The following is a 15456-nucleotide window of genomic DNA, read 5'->3' on the forward strand; positions in this document are numbered from 1 at the left end:
AGTCACGTCATACAGAAATTCTGTTTCTAAGCAATTATATTAGCCTTTTTTATTTTATGTTTATGCAAGCAAAACCTATTTTGAGTTTGATTTTTTTTTTTTCTCTGCCTATTAAAACTAGATCCCTTGAAACACGCTTGATCTGTCTGTATTAATTCTAGAAAAGAGGCAGTAAAGTTGCATCAGGATTACAAAAAAATGAGCAATGAGAAAAATATATAGGTTGCTAATGCTGACCAATTCCTGTTTTCTTTGTTTACAAACTTTTTTATTTGGTATAAAGAGGTGGTACAAAGAAATTCATGCACATTTAGGCCCCTTTCACACAATCTGCCTATCTGTTTTTCAGGCGGACCAGATCGGGCCATCCGTTCCCCTCTATGGGGAAGCAGATGTCAGCGGACATGTGTCCACTGACACTCGCCTGGCATCCGATCTGACAAAATACGCTGAAAACAGGCAGATGGCGATACGTTCACCATCCGTCCAGCGGGTTGGATCAGATGGGATCGGATGAAAACAAACAGTCTGTTCGTTTTCATCTGATCTCCCCATAGAGGAGAGCGGGACTTTGAGAGGTCCGTGTCTGCACAGTGAGTGCAAACGGGCCTGTCAACCGCCTGCTCAGCGGGGATCAATGGAGCGATCCCTGCTGAGCAAGCAGAGTCTGTCAAAACAGATCTGCCCCATGTGAAAGGGACCTTAAGGGCAATGCAACTTAGATTATGTTAACCAGTTCTGCACCGGAAGGATTTGCCTCCTTAGGCCATTTTTTGCGATTCGGCACTGCGTTAGTTTAATGGACAATTGCATGGTTGTGCAATGCTGTACCTACATAAAACTGATGTCCTTTTTTCCACTAATAGAGCTTTCTTTTGGTGGTGTTTTATCACCTGTGCGATTCTTTATTTTTTGCGCTATAAACAAAAAAAGAGCGACAATTCTGAAAAAAAAAAAACAATATTTTTTACTTTCTGCTATATAACATTCGATACAAAAACAAATAATTCCCAGCTCAATTCACCAACCAGTTTGCTAATTGATAGATAGGGGGCAGATGAGCCTGGTGGTAGCCCTGGCGGTTTTCCCGAGTGTGGCTCGTGGTGGAATTTCAGTGCCATTAGTGGTAACCCTGAGCCACACTTGTGGTACCACCAGGGAGAAGTCGCTGGATCCTGGAAGAGGTTACTTAACTTGTCCTCAGGATCCCGTGATGTATTCTGGCAGTGTACGGCGGCCGGAACTTCCGCCTAATGCTGTGCCCCGGTTTCCGTTCCCTGCGAGCGTTGCGTCGCAGGGGGGTGGGACCAGCAGCAAATTCAAAAAGTAAAACACACAAACACACTGTAATCCTATTGGATTGCATCACTAAATAAAATAAATTGACCTTAGTTTGCCCCCCAGTGTCCTTGCCTGCAGTTTTACTGTACTTTATATATATATATGTTTACTTTAACTTATTTATAGTTATTTATTATAATATAATTTATGATTTTGTGTTTCAAACTTTATCACATCTGGGATGTCTACTAGAGTCTTGTTTGGTCAGGTTTAAGTCAGTAATTACTAAGAATTATAGGCCTACAATACATACAACACCAAATTTCCATGCAAAAAATTGTACCACTTTTGTACAAAATTTCTGACATAATCATTCCGCCAGGGAGATTAAAGGCACATTTTGTTTGTTGCTATACAACATTCCCCCCCAAAAAAATAATTAAAAATCAATTTTTTTTCACCCTTTTAGGCCACTTTGTTTTCTGCTACATATTTTTGGTAAACAAAAATCGCAATAAGTGTATATTGATTGGTTTGCACAAAAGTTATTGCGTCTACAAACTAGGGGAAAGATGTATGTCATTTTTATTAATATTTCTTTTTTACTAGTAATGGCGGAAATCTGAGAGGGACTGTGACATTACAGCGGACAGATCGGACCCCTAACTGACATTTTTGACACTTTTGGGGGGACCAGTGACATTACTACAGTAATCAGTGCTATATATATGCACTGTTACTGTAATAATGAAACAATAATGGCAGGGAAGGGGTTAACCTAGGGGTGATCAAAGAGTTAAATGTGTGTCTAGGGTGTGTTTTTTAACTGTGGGGGAAGGGACTTGTGAAATGATCAAAGAGACCTGTGACCCTATATAGAAGGATCACAGGCGCTCTGTGATCATTTCAGATAGAACAAAGGTCAGCTGTGTTTACAGCAGCTGACTGGTGTCTTCTCTCAGCGGGGAGCGATCACGGGTGCCTGGCGGCAATCGGTGCCGCCGGTCCCATGGATCGCCATGCCCGCTGCCTAGTGGGCACGCTCGCCCCCAGGAGCGCTACCGCAAATCGCCGATCTTTCGCCTAGTTTGTAGACGCGATAACTTTTGCGCAAACTAATCAAAATACGCTTATTGGGATTTTTTTTTACCAAAAATATGTAACAGAATACAAATTGGCCTGAAAGGATGACAAAACTAGATTTTTTTTTTTTTTTTTTTATTGGGAATGTTATATAGCAGAAAGTGAAAAATACAGTTTTTATTTTTCAGAATTGTCGTTTCCTCTTCCAGGATCCAATTAAAATATGTCTTGTGTCACAATTGTATACTCTATATTATTTTTTCTTTATTTGCTATTTTTTTATCCCTACGAAAGTGGAGTTACCATTTAAATATGTGTCATTTTAAATAGAATTGGAATTCTATGGTTGAAATTATTTTTTTTTACTTTAAATAAAGGCTATGTTTGGACTCTCTGGAACGCACAGTAAATCTGGAACTATATAAGTGTGTGTACTGATACAAAATAAAGGGGTGCGCTGGCCCCACCCTGGGACGCAGAGTATGATCCCTGAAGGTGTGTCCGAGCAGGGGGGGGGGGGGGTCGAGCAAACCGGTAGGTCTAAACCAGTTGATGTTTCTCTAGATTATTCTCTTTATCTGATTGCTGTGGATGGACAAGTATTGCCTTTCTCACGTTATCTATGAATGTTTACTACCTATGTACCTGTACTTGCTCAATATTCACTGTTATTTCTGACTGCGTCAGAATTCGGCTCTTCTTCTTGTTATATTGTTTCTTTTATAAAACTCAATAAAAATGTATATTTAAAAAAAAATAAATAAAGGCAATGTTTATATAGAGACTCATGTCTCTACTCTATATAAATATAAATATATGATATGAATATATATATATATATATATATTGTAACAGGAAGTCAGCTAAATCTGGGAATGTAGTCACAGGAAGGAGATACATTTCTACCTGATTTAGAAAGTCCATTAATTAATTTAGGGTGTTGGCTACAGAGCTAGCCAGCAGGAAGTTGAAAGGCCTTCACCTGTTCAGAATGAGGGAGTTAAGGCTCTATAATTTGTTCAGAGAAATTCCTATTGTTTGCTGCCTCCAGAAGCTGCATCCTGAAGCCATGTGGGCTGGGAGCAGGAGGACAGTCAGCGTGTGCCTCCCGACAGGATGTGTGGGCCTGGGAGAAGACCCCCCGGAGTGATGTGTGCCCGGGACGGTAACCAAGGGTGAATACGTCTCAAAGGTGAGAAGACGAACTGTTGATGTGAAAGAAACAAAGGACTGTGTTGCCCTGTGAAGCTATTATAAAAGGACTATTGAGTGTCCGCTGGAGGACAAGGAAGTCTGCCCGACGGTAGGTTGGAGACAGACACCTAGGCAGGTTCCAGTTGTGAGAAGGTAGCCGCCCACAGAGGCAAGGATTTATTTTCTGTTTTATTTTATTTTGGATGTTTTGCTGCATACAGCCTGGTGAAGAAAACACCATTAGAATAAACCATAAACCTGTTGTTTGCAAGCACTTTTGGGCTATTTCTCTGTGAAAACGCACTCCCCAAGGAGTCATCCACGCCTACCACCGAGCTAATCCCTCACAATATATATATATATATATATATATATATATATATATATATATATATATATATATATATATATATATATATATATAATATAAATAATAATATATAATAATAAAATAATAACTATATTATAATATAATATAATAATATAATAATAATATAATATAATATATAAATATAAATATATATCATAGACTCATGTCAATGAAGAAATCTATTATTATTATTTTTTTCTGTATTATCCAATGAGGTCAGACTTTTCAGCAAATCAATTGAAGCTAATCAATTCACTCATCTCTGACGAGCAGTTCCATCACAGCCAGAGCAGGCAGGAAATTCTGCCCATTGCAGCTGTTCTCTCTCCATTGCTCTCTGAAACGGGACTTCCATAATGAATTTGCTCCATCTGGGGAATACTTACAGGCTTCGCTTGCTATCACAGAGATGTTGTGCCAGTCTTTCTCCTCTCTGTCCAAAGCCTTTGTGGTTTTGATGTAACCATCCTCTTGGATGTTGAAAAATCTGTCAAGGTCAGTGTGCCGATCGATTGAATACCTAAAGAGGAGGATCGCAGGGTAATTAGACAAGAAAATTACTAAGCAGCCCCGGTGCTCAAGTGTTACATATTAAAGATTCATTCGAGAGTCGTTTCCCAGCAGCAGGCATGGCAAAATCCGAATATTAATGGAATCTATCAAACAACTTTTAAAAGGAAATTTAGCTTCATCATTTATTCATGTCTGCATGTAGGGAGCGTTTTGCTACATCAGGATCTTTCCTTTCTATTAATGAAAAAAAATAACATAATGCCAAATACAAGATAACACTGACTGGTGAATGAAATGATGTAGTAGGTGTTTTTATCTCCAAGGATATGTAATATTTATGGCATGACATCGCTTTCCAGCACCTGTTTAGAGGAAAACCAATGATATTGTATTTTGTTCATGTAGAACAGTATTCCCTAAAAGTATATATATAGGGGTTGAGTTACTAAAGACCGAACTTTGCAAGTGCAGTTCCACTCATTTTCCCATAAATTCCAACTGTCCCTGATTTCAAAGGCTTGTCCCTGATTTTAAATAAAGTCCCTCTGATTTTGCACTCCCCAGTTTTAGAAAATTAACCCCATATTTTTTTTTTTCCTTTATAATTAAAAAAAAATGAATAAAAAAAAACAGCGGTGACCAAATATTGTCAAAAAAAGCTCTATTAATTTAAAAAAAAAAAAACAACAGTGGTGACCAAATACCGCCAAAACAAAGCTCTATTTCTGTGGGAAAAAAAATATAATATATAATAAAAATATATATAAATATAAATTTCATTGGCGTATAGCGTTGCATGACCAAGCAATTACCAGTTAACGTAGCGCAGTGCTAAATAGCAAAAAATGCCCTGGTCATGAAGGGGGTAAAACCTCAAGAAACTCAATTGGTCCAGATTGGGTGACAACCATGTCTTAACTCTTCCCTTACAACTCATGAGCTGTGCCATAATAAAATAGATTGTATTTATTATTACAACACTAAAAACATCATAAAACCAACTGTCCCTGATTTGGAACAAAGTCCCTCTGATATTGCACTCCCCAGTTTTAGTAAATTAACCCCATATTTATTTATATGAATTTTATGAAGAAGTAGTAGTGGTATCAAAAAGCACCTGTGGGTTAAAAGTAGAACAATAGGCTGACATTTTTTTTTTTAAATTTTGGATAGAGCAAGAGAGGGTTATAGCCCCTGTCATATTTTTTTTACGCCATCTGCGTCCCATTGCGGAGATAGCCTTGACTTCCTGTCCCCATAACCGAACAGGAAGTGAGAGGAAATCCCTGCAAATTAAAGCATTTGTTACCCTAAAAAAAAAAAAAAACAGATCCTGTTTCCTTAAAACATGTTATGCAGCACAGTGCTTGTGCTGTGTAATTTGGCCCCCTGTATCATATATAACTGCAGCAGACAAAAAATCAGGTCTCCTTTTCTGGCTCAGGGCTGCACTGTGTGGCAAAGCTGTATAAATCTCAGGACCGGATGGGCATAAATACAAAACCTTTGGCAGGTAAAACAGATCTCTAATCCAATTTGAACTGCTCTTTAATTCTTGTCTAAAAGTCCCATGATATAACTTTTCTTCGCTTCCCCATTGTAATTTAGCGGCGGGTTAATGGTATATTTTTCCAGCATATTGGTAGGCAGGCAGCTCAATCAGTTGTACAGTACTCCACACACTAACAACTAACTGTGTGTGCCTCAGGGCCGTCTATTTTTTTTTTCCTGGGGGGTTCAGCCTAGAGTACCCAGAGAACAATAATTATCACGCCTGCCACGCTGTGACAAATTGTGGTGTGTAAATATATACAGTGTATATACAGCGCCCCAGCAGGCACATCTGTTAGTGAAGCAAATAGTAAACATGGCTTCAATGTCAGCCGGGCCCTGCCTGTCAGCCTCGTGGATGAGACAGGTGGTCTTCCCAGTGGCAGTGCGGCTCCCACAGCTGATTACTACCGATGACTACACTAGCCTAGCTGCTGTGAAATTGAACAATGCTTTGGGGGGGGGGGCTTTGGACCCCCCCTGACCCCCCCTTATCTACGCCCCTGGTGTGCCCCCCTATGGAGGCTGTTTAAATTACTTCTGTTGCTTCAGAACTATTCATATCATGCAAAGGGGCATTGGATGGAGTCAAGCTTGTCAATATCGATACAAATGGATCTCTTTAAGAGTCTCATTTTTACATATGGCTTGAGAAAGTGCGCATTTTGCCATTTGCGTAATATTTGAGAGCTACGTACTATAAAATTGAAATTGCTTTAATAATTAAATCCAATTGTTAATAGAAAAGCCTTTATGATCGGTGATCTGCATTACATTTATAGAATATCACATTTCTGACGTTTTCTTGGCAATATCCGGCACAGCAAGGATAGGACTAGGCTATAGGCAATCTCAATAGCGCTGTGAATACTTAAAATCAAACTCAGGGGAAAAGAATGTCTCCTAGGCATTGGAACGTCAGAAAAATATATAAAGCACCTTCTTGTGGAAATTCGTTTTATGGCCGTCGTATGGGGCTGTGTCATTTATTACACGGTGAGCAAATGAAAACATTAATAAAGGCCTGTTTACACCCACAGAGGCCTCAGATGACAGGCTGCGGGGATCTGTTACTGACAAACTCGTTCTGCTGTCCTAGCCAGGCAAATGCGGTAATCTCTCCTCCAGAAAAGAGATAAACAAAAAGTTTAAAATGTGGAAGGAAAAGCTATCATGGATAGTCCGAGAGCGCTCATTCTGAGTTATTGCTGTAAGTTTATCTAGCACACAATTTACACATTTTACTTTCTTGCGATGTCATATTTTCACAGTGGCATGTCATTTTTAGGATTTTTGCTGTGCCCCCTCCCTCCTCTATCTATCATATATATAACAGGCACTATAGTTAGCATCCTTGCTGGACGACTGCCAAGAGAATATCAGTTATGGGATAAAGCTGGAGAATGTTTTGCTAGTAATGAGCTCTTTCTATGGATTTAGACAAAGCTGAACAGTAAAATACAATTGTTCTAATGGGAATAAAAACATTTATATATATATATATAATAGTTTTTCCATGTACATTTATATTTAAAGCTGGCCTTCAGTTTAACCACTTGACCTCTTGGTGACCAGGACATTTTTTGGTATTCAGCAGTGTGCAATGTGGCATTTACTCAGTCATGCTACACTGTACGCAAATGATTTTTTATCATTTTTTTCACACAAAAAGACCTTTCTTTTGGTGGTATTTGATCACCACTGAGTTTTTTATTTTTTAATATAAGATTGAAAAATACCAAAAACTTTAAAAAATATATATATTTTTTTTTACTCGCCGATTTAAAACATATCAAATAAAATATATTTTCTTCATAAATGTTTTTTGCTACGTCTTTGGTAAAAACCAATGTGCATATTTGGGGACACTATATTATTGGGGAAGAAAGGAGGATGATGAGCGCTCTAGGGGAAACGAGCCTGATAAGTGAAAAAAAGAGGGGGGGGGGGGCAATAGTTCCGAACAAAAGTTAGGTAGACAATGTTTGGAATAGCAATAGGGTTCAATGCAGTTGGAGAATCAAAAAATATGGGGTAGATGATGCTGGTGCCAAATCGCACTGGGTGCAGAGAGAGTGCCAAGCCAGCTCGCAGAGTATGAAGCAGCTCTGTGTGAAATAGACAAGGGGGGGGGGGGGGAGTGGTGCCAATCTCAGTGCAGTAAGTTTAGCAATACATTTTATTGTAATAAGACACTCGCTTACGGTACTGTAATATATGCATGAAGATTATGGGGCACGCTGTGATGGTGCAGTCCTAGCGGCAGGCAGATTCCTGTGTCTCACATCGCCCCAGCTGTTCTGGTGGAGTCTGGGTCTCCAGGTGCGGGGGAGGAGAGGAGAAAGCCATCGCATCCAGAGAATTAGCGTGGCAGCGGTGGGCGTGTCCTGGCGAGCGTTCAGAGCATGCATGCTCCTTCATCAGGCCTCAGAGGCGCTGTGAGACACAGGGATCTGCCTGCCGCCAGGACTGCACCATCACTATGTGCCCCAGGGTCTTCATGCATATATTACAGTACCGTATGTGAGTGTCTTATTACAATAAAATGTATTTTTAAACTTACTGCACTGAGATTGGCGCCGCTCTCTCCCCCCCCCCCCTTGTATATTATTGGGGACACTAGTATAATTCTGATCATGATCAAGATACTGATCCATGATGGTGATCAGCAATTTAAAGTCTGACTGTGATGGTGGGGTGGGAAATCTGGCGCTGACACTGGCAAGGAGGGACACTAATTGACACTGACGGCGCTAGTGATACTAATAGTGATCAGTGATAATACTGTACACAGTACTAAAGATACTGGCTGGGAAGGGGTTAACATCAAGGAGCAATGAAGGGGTTAACTGTGTGTCTAAAAAGTGTAATGTGTGATGCTTTTACAGATCAGTCTGCTTTTTCTCCCTGAACTCAGAGTTGATTTCAGGAAGAAGAAACAGATGGATTGCTGTTTGTGTACAGAGTTCTGTGTCTTTGTCAACACAGTCCTCTTTTCTGTGATTGGCCACAGTCGATCAGAAGGTTTCAGCTATAAATCAGTGGCTGAAATCTCTTGACAAAGACAGCACGGGTCAGCGGGGGGCAGTAGGCATGGGTGCCCCAAACCCAGAAATTCAGCGGTGACATATGGGCATGGGTCCTGCTGGTCCACAGTAAATTCACTGTGGTTGGGCAGCAAGCAGTTAAAGTGAAATTACTGCTCATCCACCTCTCTCCCATCTCCTGTTTGTCTGTTTTTCTTTTTTTCTGGGAGCAGGTACCATTTTCTGACAGCTACTCCCTCCCACTTCTGCATTTCCTGCCTGGGCAAGACTTGCTCCCCCACCTAGAATTTTAGGGGAACCATCCTAGGAGGCTGTGGGACCAGTCTGACAGCACCATGCAATCATACACATGCGCCATGGGGAAAACTGCTGTGAAACAACAAGAAGTCAATAAGAACAACAAGAAGTCCCAAGCCACTCCAACATTCAAAAATGGCAGCGTTGGGAATCCGAAGCCCTGCGAAGAAAGAGCTCCAGTGAAATGAGTAGTGAACTCCATGGGCTGGTAAATATCTATACTATAGCTGTCTGAGTCTGCACCGAAAGTATTTGGTGTTGGCCTCTGTCAGCAGGATAATGCACCCTGCTACACTGTAAAAAGAGTTTAAGGTTTGGGAACACAACAATGGTTTCAGGAACTCCGTTGACCTCAAAATTCTCTGCATCTCAATCCAATTGAGCATCTGTGGGATTTTGCTAGAAAAACAAGTCCGATCCATGGAGGTCCCATCTCCTAACTTACAGGACTTAAAGGTCCGGCTACTGACAGTCTGGTGCTAGATCCTTCAGAGGTCTAGTGGAGTCCATGCCTTGATGGGCCAGGGCTGTTTTGGTGGCAAAATGGGCTGTTTTGGCAGCAAAAGGGAGACCCACTCAATATATGAGGTGGATGGTCAAAAAGTTATGGATGATCGGTGTATATCCAAAAACTGATATGTGTAGAACTCGAGCAATACACTATAAAATTTGATTGTTCAATCCCTGAACAACCCCCCTAAGTCTTACCAACATTATGCATTATGAGGATAAACCCAAACAACCAGATCCATTAGTGGTGGATCCAGGGGAAACTGTAGAATCAAATTGTATTGTGTCTGCAGCCTAGAAGGTGATCAAGAGATTGTATAACTGTAGGCTATTCAATACATCAGGGGATTTGTCACCTGCAGCAGGTAACTTATACAATATACAATATATGTACCTGCAATTGCTATATTTCATCTAATAGGCAATCATCTGTGTGGCTTGGATGCTAAGAAATGTATTATAGAAGGGGCAGGGGGGATAGCTTGGTCCCATTGTTCTTAAGGGGCTTAAATATTTACATTTTAAACCAGTGTTCCATTTAAGCCCTCTAAATTAAGGTATATTCGTTTGGAATATAGCTTAATAGACTTCTATGTATGTGAATAATTGATATACCTATAAGTAATTTAGCTAGAGGGTTACGAAGGATATAAAGCTTAAGCCTTGTATGGATCAGGGACCCGATTAAAGTGCTACCTAGAAAACATATGGTTTTTAATTTACCAGTGCAGATTTTCAGGACATAGATGAACCACATGTTAAGGCAGCACACCGGTAAAAGGATAGAGAAAACTTAAAAAAGAAGGAACTAAAGTCTAAAAAAATACAAAATATTGCTACGAAGCATTGTTTTTGGTAGAAGATAATTTGTTGTTCTCTTCTGCTGAAAAACTCCTTATTCCTTTGTGCTACTTAAGCTAGCCATACACCTTTACATTTCACTTGAAATAAATTGATCCCTCATCCATGTAAAGGCTTGGTTCACACAATGCTGGTGCAGAGCATGTGCGTGTGCCAGCACGTTTTCCATGCGTTCCAACATATCACGTTTAGGGCAGCCCATTCATCTCAAGGGGCTGCCCTATGCATGGCAAACATGGTAATGAAATCCTTTTGCTAAAAACCAAACCTCTCGCCAACTAATGGCGCCACTGTGCATCTGCTAAAGGACAGCACCTTTCTGCGCGACTCCGGTACGTGTCGGAAACGTGTGTAAAATCACATGGCTTCCCGACACACAAGGGTGTGAATCTAGCCTTAATAGTGTGGCTGAAGAAGAATCTCTCTTCTGGCTACTGTATTCGGCAGCTGGTGGGACTCGTGACTGATGAACACCGTAACAGTGACTGCATCTGATTGAATGCAAGCACCTTTCGGTTTTTTCAAATTGAATTCAATTCGGTTCGGTTCAAATTTACACCTGGCTCCTTCTAAAATAGCTTAGCCAGGTAGTACCGACAGAGCCACCTACAGCTGTAATTCTGGTTGAATTAGCAGAAATTGGCCAACATCTGAACAGTGTAGAGCCAGCTTAAGGCAGTTGGAGCATTTGGTTCCAATGTAAAATTTCCCCTCACCATTTGCTCTCATGACAACGACTCTAGATAATCTCTCCTTTTTTTTCTCTTTTGGTGACAATGGTCCCTAAGAAAAAATAGCAGAGACTTGCTAGAGGGTCTTAACCACTTTACCACTGGAGGATTTTGCTATCTTACGTCTGGGCCACTTTTTGCGATTCAGCGCTGTTCGACTTTAACTGACAATTGCGCGGTCGTGCGACGCTGTACCCAAACAAAATGTAGGTCCTTTTTTTCCCACAAACAGAGCTTTCTTTTGGTGGTATTTGATCACCTGTGCGAGTTTTACTTTTTGCGCTATAAACAAAAAAAGAGCGTTTATTTTGAAAAAATAATATTTTTAACATTTTTTTATATGAAATTCCCCACCAAAAAAAAGTAAAAATCTAATTTTTTTTTAATTTTTGGCCAATTTGTTTTCTGCTACCTATGTTTGGTAAAAAAAAATCACAATAAGCGTATTCTGATTGGTTTGCGCAAAAGTTATTGCGTTTACTAACTAAGGGAAAGATTTTTGTCATTTTTGGTGTTTTTTTTTTAACGCGTAATGGCGGCGATCTGCGATTTTTTTTGCGGGACTGCGACATTGTGGCGGACAGATCGGACCCTTGACTGACATTTTTGACACTTTTGGGGTACCAGTGACATTACTGCAGTATTCAGTGCTATATATATGCACTGTTACTGTAAAAATGACACTGGCAGGGAAGGGGTTAATTTTATTGGAGAGGGAGGGGTTAATGTATGCCTGGTGCTTACTGACGTGTGTGGGGGGAGGTGACTGAGTGACACAAGGACAGATCGCATGTTCAGCTATGCTGAACCCTGCAATCTGTCACTCCCTGTCACTTAGGAGATCCGCCCGCTCTGTTTACACAGGCGGGCGGATCTCCAAACTAGATTCCCTGACGATCGGGGAAGAGCAGCGGTCCGACTCCCGCTGTGACTGAAAACAGCGGGAGCGTGCCTCCGGCGGCGCGCGAGCATCGCCTACAGGGGGAGGAGTCCAGCGACGTAGTACTACGTCACTAGACGATAACGAGCCACATTGCTGCAGTAGCAGTAATGTGAGCAGACGGCAAGTGGTTAAGCTGGCCATACATAGCTCAGTTTGTAAAAAAACAAACCAATTTTCCCATCCACACAGTCTAAGTGGATAGGGTAATCCTACCCACTGTGTCATTGAATTCTGACAGCGGGACTCCCATGCCATTAGAGTACACTGATCAGTGTTGCAGCTGATTGGCTCTAGCGCCGATCAAGCAAATAAATATCAACAAGCCCAAGCTTTGTTATACTTTTTTATGTATAGATATGATTACTGCCTCCTAATGTCCCAAGGGATGTATACACTCTGTGGATCAAGTGAAAACATATCAACAAGCCCGTTCATGAAAAGTCAATTGATAGATCGACTTCTCATGACTGGGAATGGCCATATATGGATCGAAATTTGGCTGGTCCCTGCTGAACCAGCTGAATTTGAATCCATGCACGACCAGCTTTACCCTTGCCCATTCTATCCAAAACTAAAAAAGGGAAGTTTTGATTTTACATATACTTGATTGCCTTGTCCTACAATATCCTGTTTTTCTTTTATTTTTAGAAATGGCTTGTCAATGAAAGCTTCCTATTTTAGGTATATTCATTTGTTGTCTGAATCCTTTCAATATAATAAATGCCTAAGTGAACTCGGGAGAGGGTTTGTTAATGCTTTTAGTCTGATGTGTTTCTAATGATTTTTGTAAACACAACACATATGGTTTATTGGTTTGTACGTCGATAAATGTAATTGGATAATCAACCTCTGCTCCCGATTATCAATGTCCGGGCAAGCCAAACAAGCTCCAAATTCACCAAGGAACCCATTAATGAATCAAGAGTTGGGTCCAGTAATCCATAACCCCCCCTCTCTCCGCCTAGGGTGTCAGACGGGAGGTTAACAGCGTCAATTTGAACGATGGGCTGTAATGCAGTTTACGTTGGCAGTCCGGTATAATCTCAATGGGACATTAAGTACCTTTCATTTTCAATGTGAGCTCTAACTAAATGATACTGGCTTAACAATCTTGTGACTGAGTGTTTACATTTACTAAGCGGTTTAAGATTTAAGTACCGTGCAAAATGCAATGGCTTCGGAGACAGAAGACGTTCTGGCGCTGCGTCTTGCTGTTGTCTGAGCCTGTGCCTTATTTATTCATGGGGGAAACTGTGTTTTAATGATTCAGTACTGCAATTACACCGAGCCCTAGTATCTGCTCCATGTTGTGATAACAAGAAAAGCTAACAGCGCAGATATACCCAGTCATGTTATGTTATGGATATGACCCGTAAAATCAGCAGCACACCTGGGAGCCCAAATTACAACAAAAAAACCTAAAACATCCATTAGATTCAACCACTTCGGGACCGGAAGGTTTTACCCCCTTAATGACCAGGCCATTTTTTGTGATACGGCACTGTGTTATTTTAACTGACAATTGCGTGGTCGTGCGATGCTGCACCCAAATAAAATTAATGGCCTTTTTTTCCCCACAAATAGAGCTTTCTTTTGGTGGTATTTGATCACCTGTGCGATTTTTATTTTTTGTGCTATAAACAAAATAAGAGCGACAGTTCTGAAAAAAAAAAAACAATATTTTTCACATTCTGCTATATAACATTGCCCCCCAAAAAATTAAAAATTAAAAATCACAATTGTTCATCCTTTTAGGTCAATTTGTATTCTGCTACATATTTTTGGTAAAAAAAAAAAAATCACAATAAGCGTATTTTGATTGGTTTGCTCAAAAGCTATCGCTTCTACAAACTAAGGGAAATATTTAGGCCATTTTTATTTATTTAATTTTTTTTACTAGTAATGGCGGTGATTTACGACTTTTAGTGCGACATTTCGGCAGACAGATCGAACCCTTAACTGACACTACATATTTTTGGTAAAAAAAATCCCAATAAGTGTATATTGATTGGTGTGCGCAAAAGTTATCGCGTCTACAAACAAGGGAAAAGATTTATGTCATTTGTTTTTATTTTTTTTTTTTACTAGTAATGGGGGCGATCAGCGATTTTTAGTGAGACTGCAACAGATCGGACCCCTAACTGACGTTTTTGACACTTTTGGGAAGACCAGTGACATTACTACAGTAATCAGTGCTACAAATATGCACTGTTACTGTACTAATGATACTGGCAGGGAAGGGGGTTAACACCAGGGGGCGATCAAAAGGTTAAATGTGTCCCTAGGGGGTGCTTTCTAATTGTGTGGGGGATGGGCTTGCTGCATTAACACAGAGACCTCTGTTCCTAAATGAGAGGAACACAGGATCCCTGTGTTTATAGTTGACAGAACAGCAGGTGCCCGGCGGACATTGCGGGCGCTGGACCCGCTGATTGGCTCTCCCTGTGGCCAATCAGCGCCTGTGCGGGAATCAGGCGGCGCAAGCGTGCCCCCACTAGTGGTCCCGCAAAGCGATGTACAGGTACGTCATTTCGCGGGACAGAGCCGAGCTGCCACAGTAAAACTATGGTGGCTGGTCGGCAAGCGGTTAGTTAGACCTATTTACTAATGTCTGTTTTTTTCTTTTTAACAAATAAATTAAGCAATGTTTCTAAAAGTGGAACTTCACTGTCTCAATCAACTTGACTGACTATTCGTAATCCTTACGCTGTTGGCATTGGTAAATAGATAGGAAAATATATTGTATATACTTGTTTTAACCTTTTTTTTTTTACATTTCTTCAGGGACTTCATGGTTTCCATGCCTAGGTAAATTATGTCATACATCCCAGGAGTTTTCAGGGGGGGGGGGGGGGGAGGGGTTTTCTCAGCTAACCACATCCTCCTGATGCCATGCCTATGCTAAGGGTAAATTAATTCCAGGAAGTAAATGCTACATGAATAATCTGCCTTTACTCAAGATGGCCGCCATCAGAAATGCTAGGGGGCGTTGTTTTTCAAAGTGCTTTCTAAACAAAACAAAGCATTGAAAGCTTTGAGACATGGGGGTTGATTTACTAAAGGCAAAGGCAAAGT

General features: G+C 40.7%; 1 protein-coding gene across 1 annotated transcript in view; it reads right to left on the minus strand.

Annotated features, from left to right (window-relative positions):
• Positions 1 to 15456, minus strand: part of CDH11 (cadherin 11) — a 218964-nt gene that overhangs the window by 18236 nt on the left and 185272 nt on the right. The window contains exon 8 of the mRNA XM_082270380.1: positions 4315 to 4448. Coding sequence (XP_082126506.1) covers positions 4315 to 4448 — 134 coding nt within the window. The remainder of the gene's footprint in view (positions 1 to 4314; positions 4449 to 15456) is intronic.

Source organism: Pelophylax lessonae (assembly GCF_965119305.1).
Source record: "Pelophylax lessonae genome assembly, chromosome: 10".
NCBI lineage: Eukaryota > Metazoa > Chordata > Amphibia > Anura > Ranidae > Pelophylax > Pelophylax lessonae.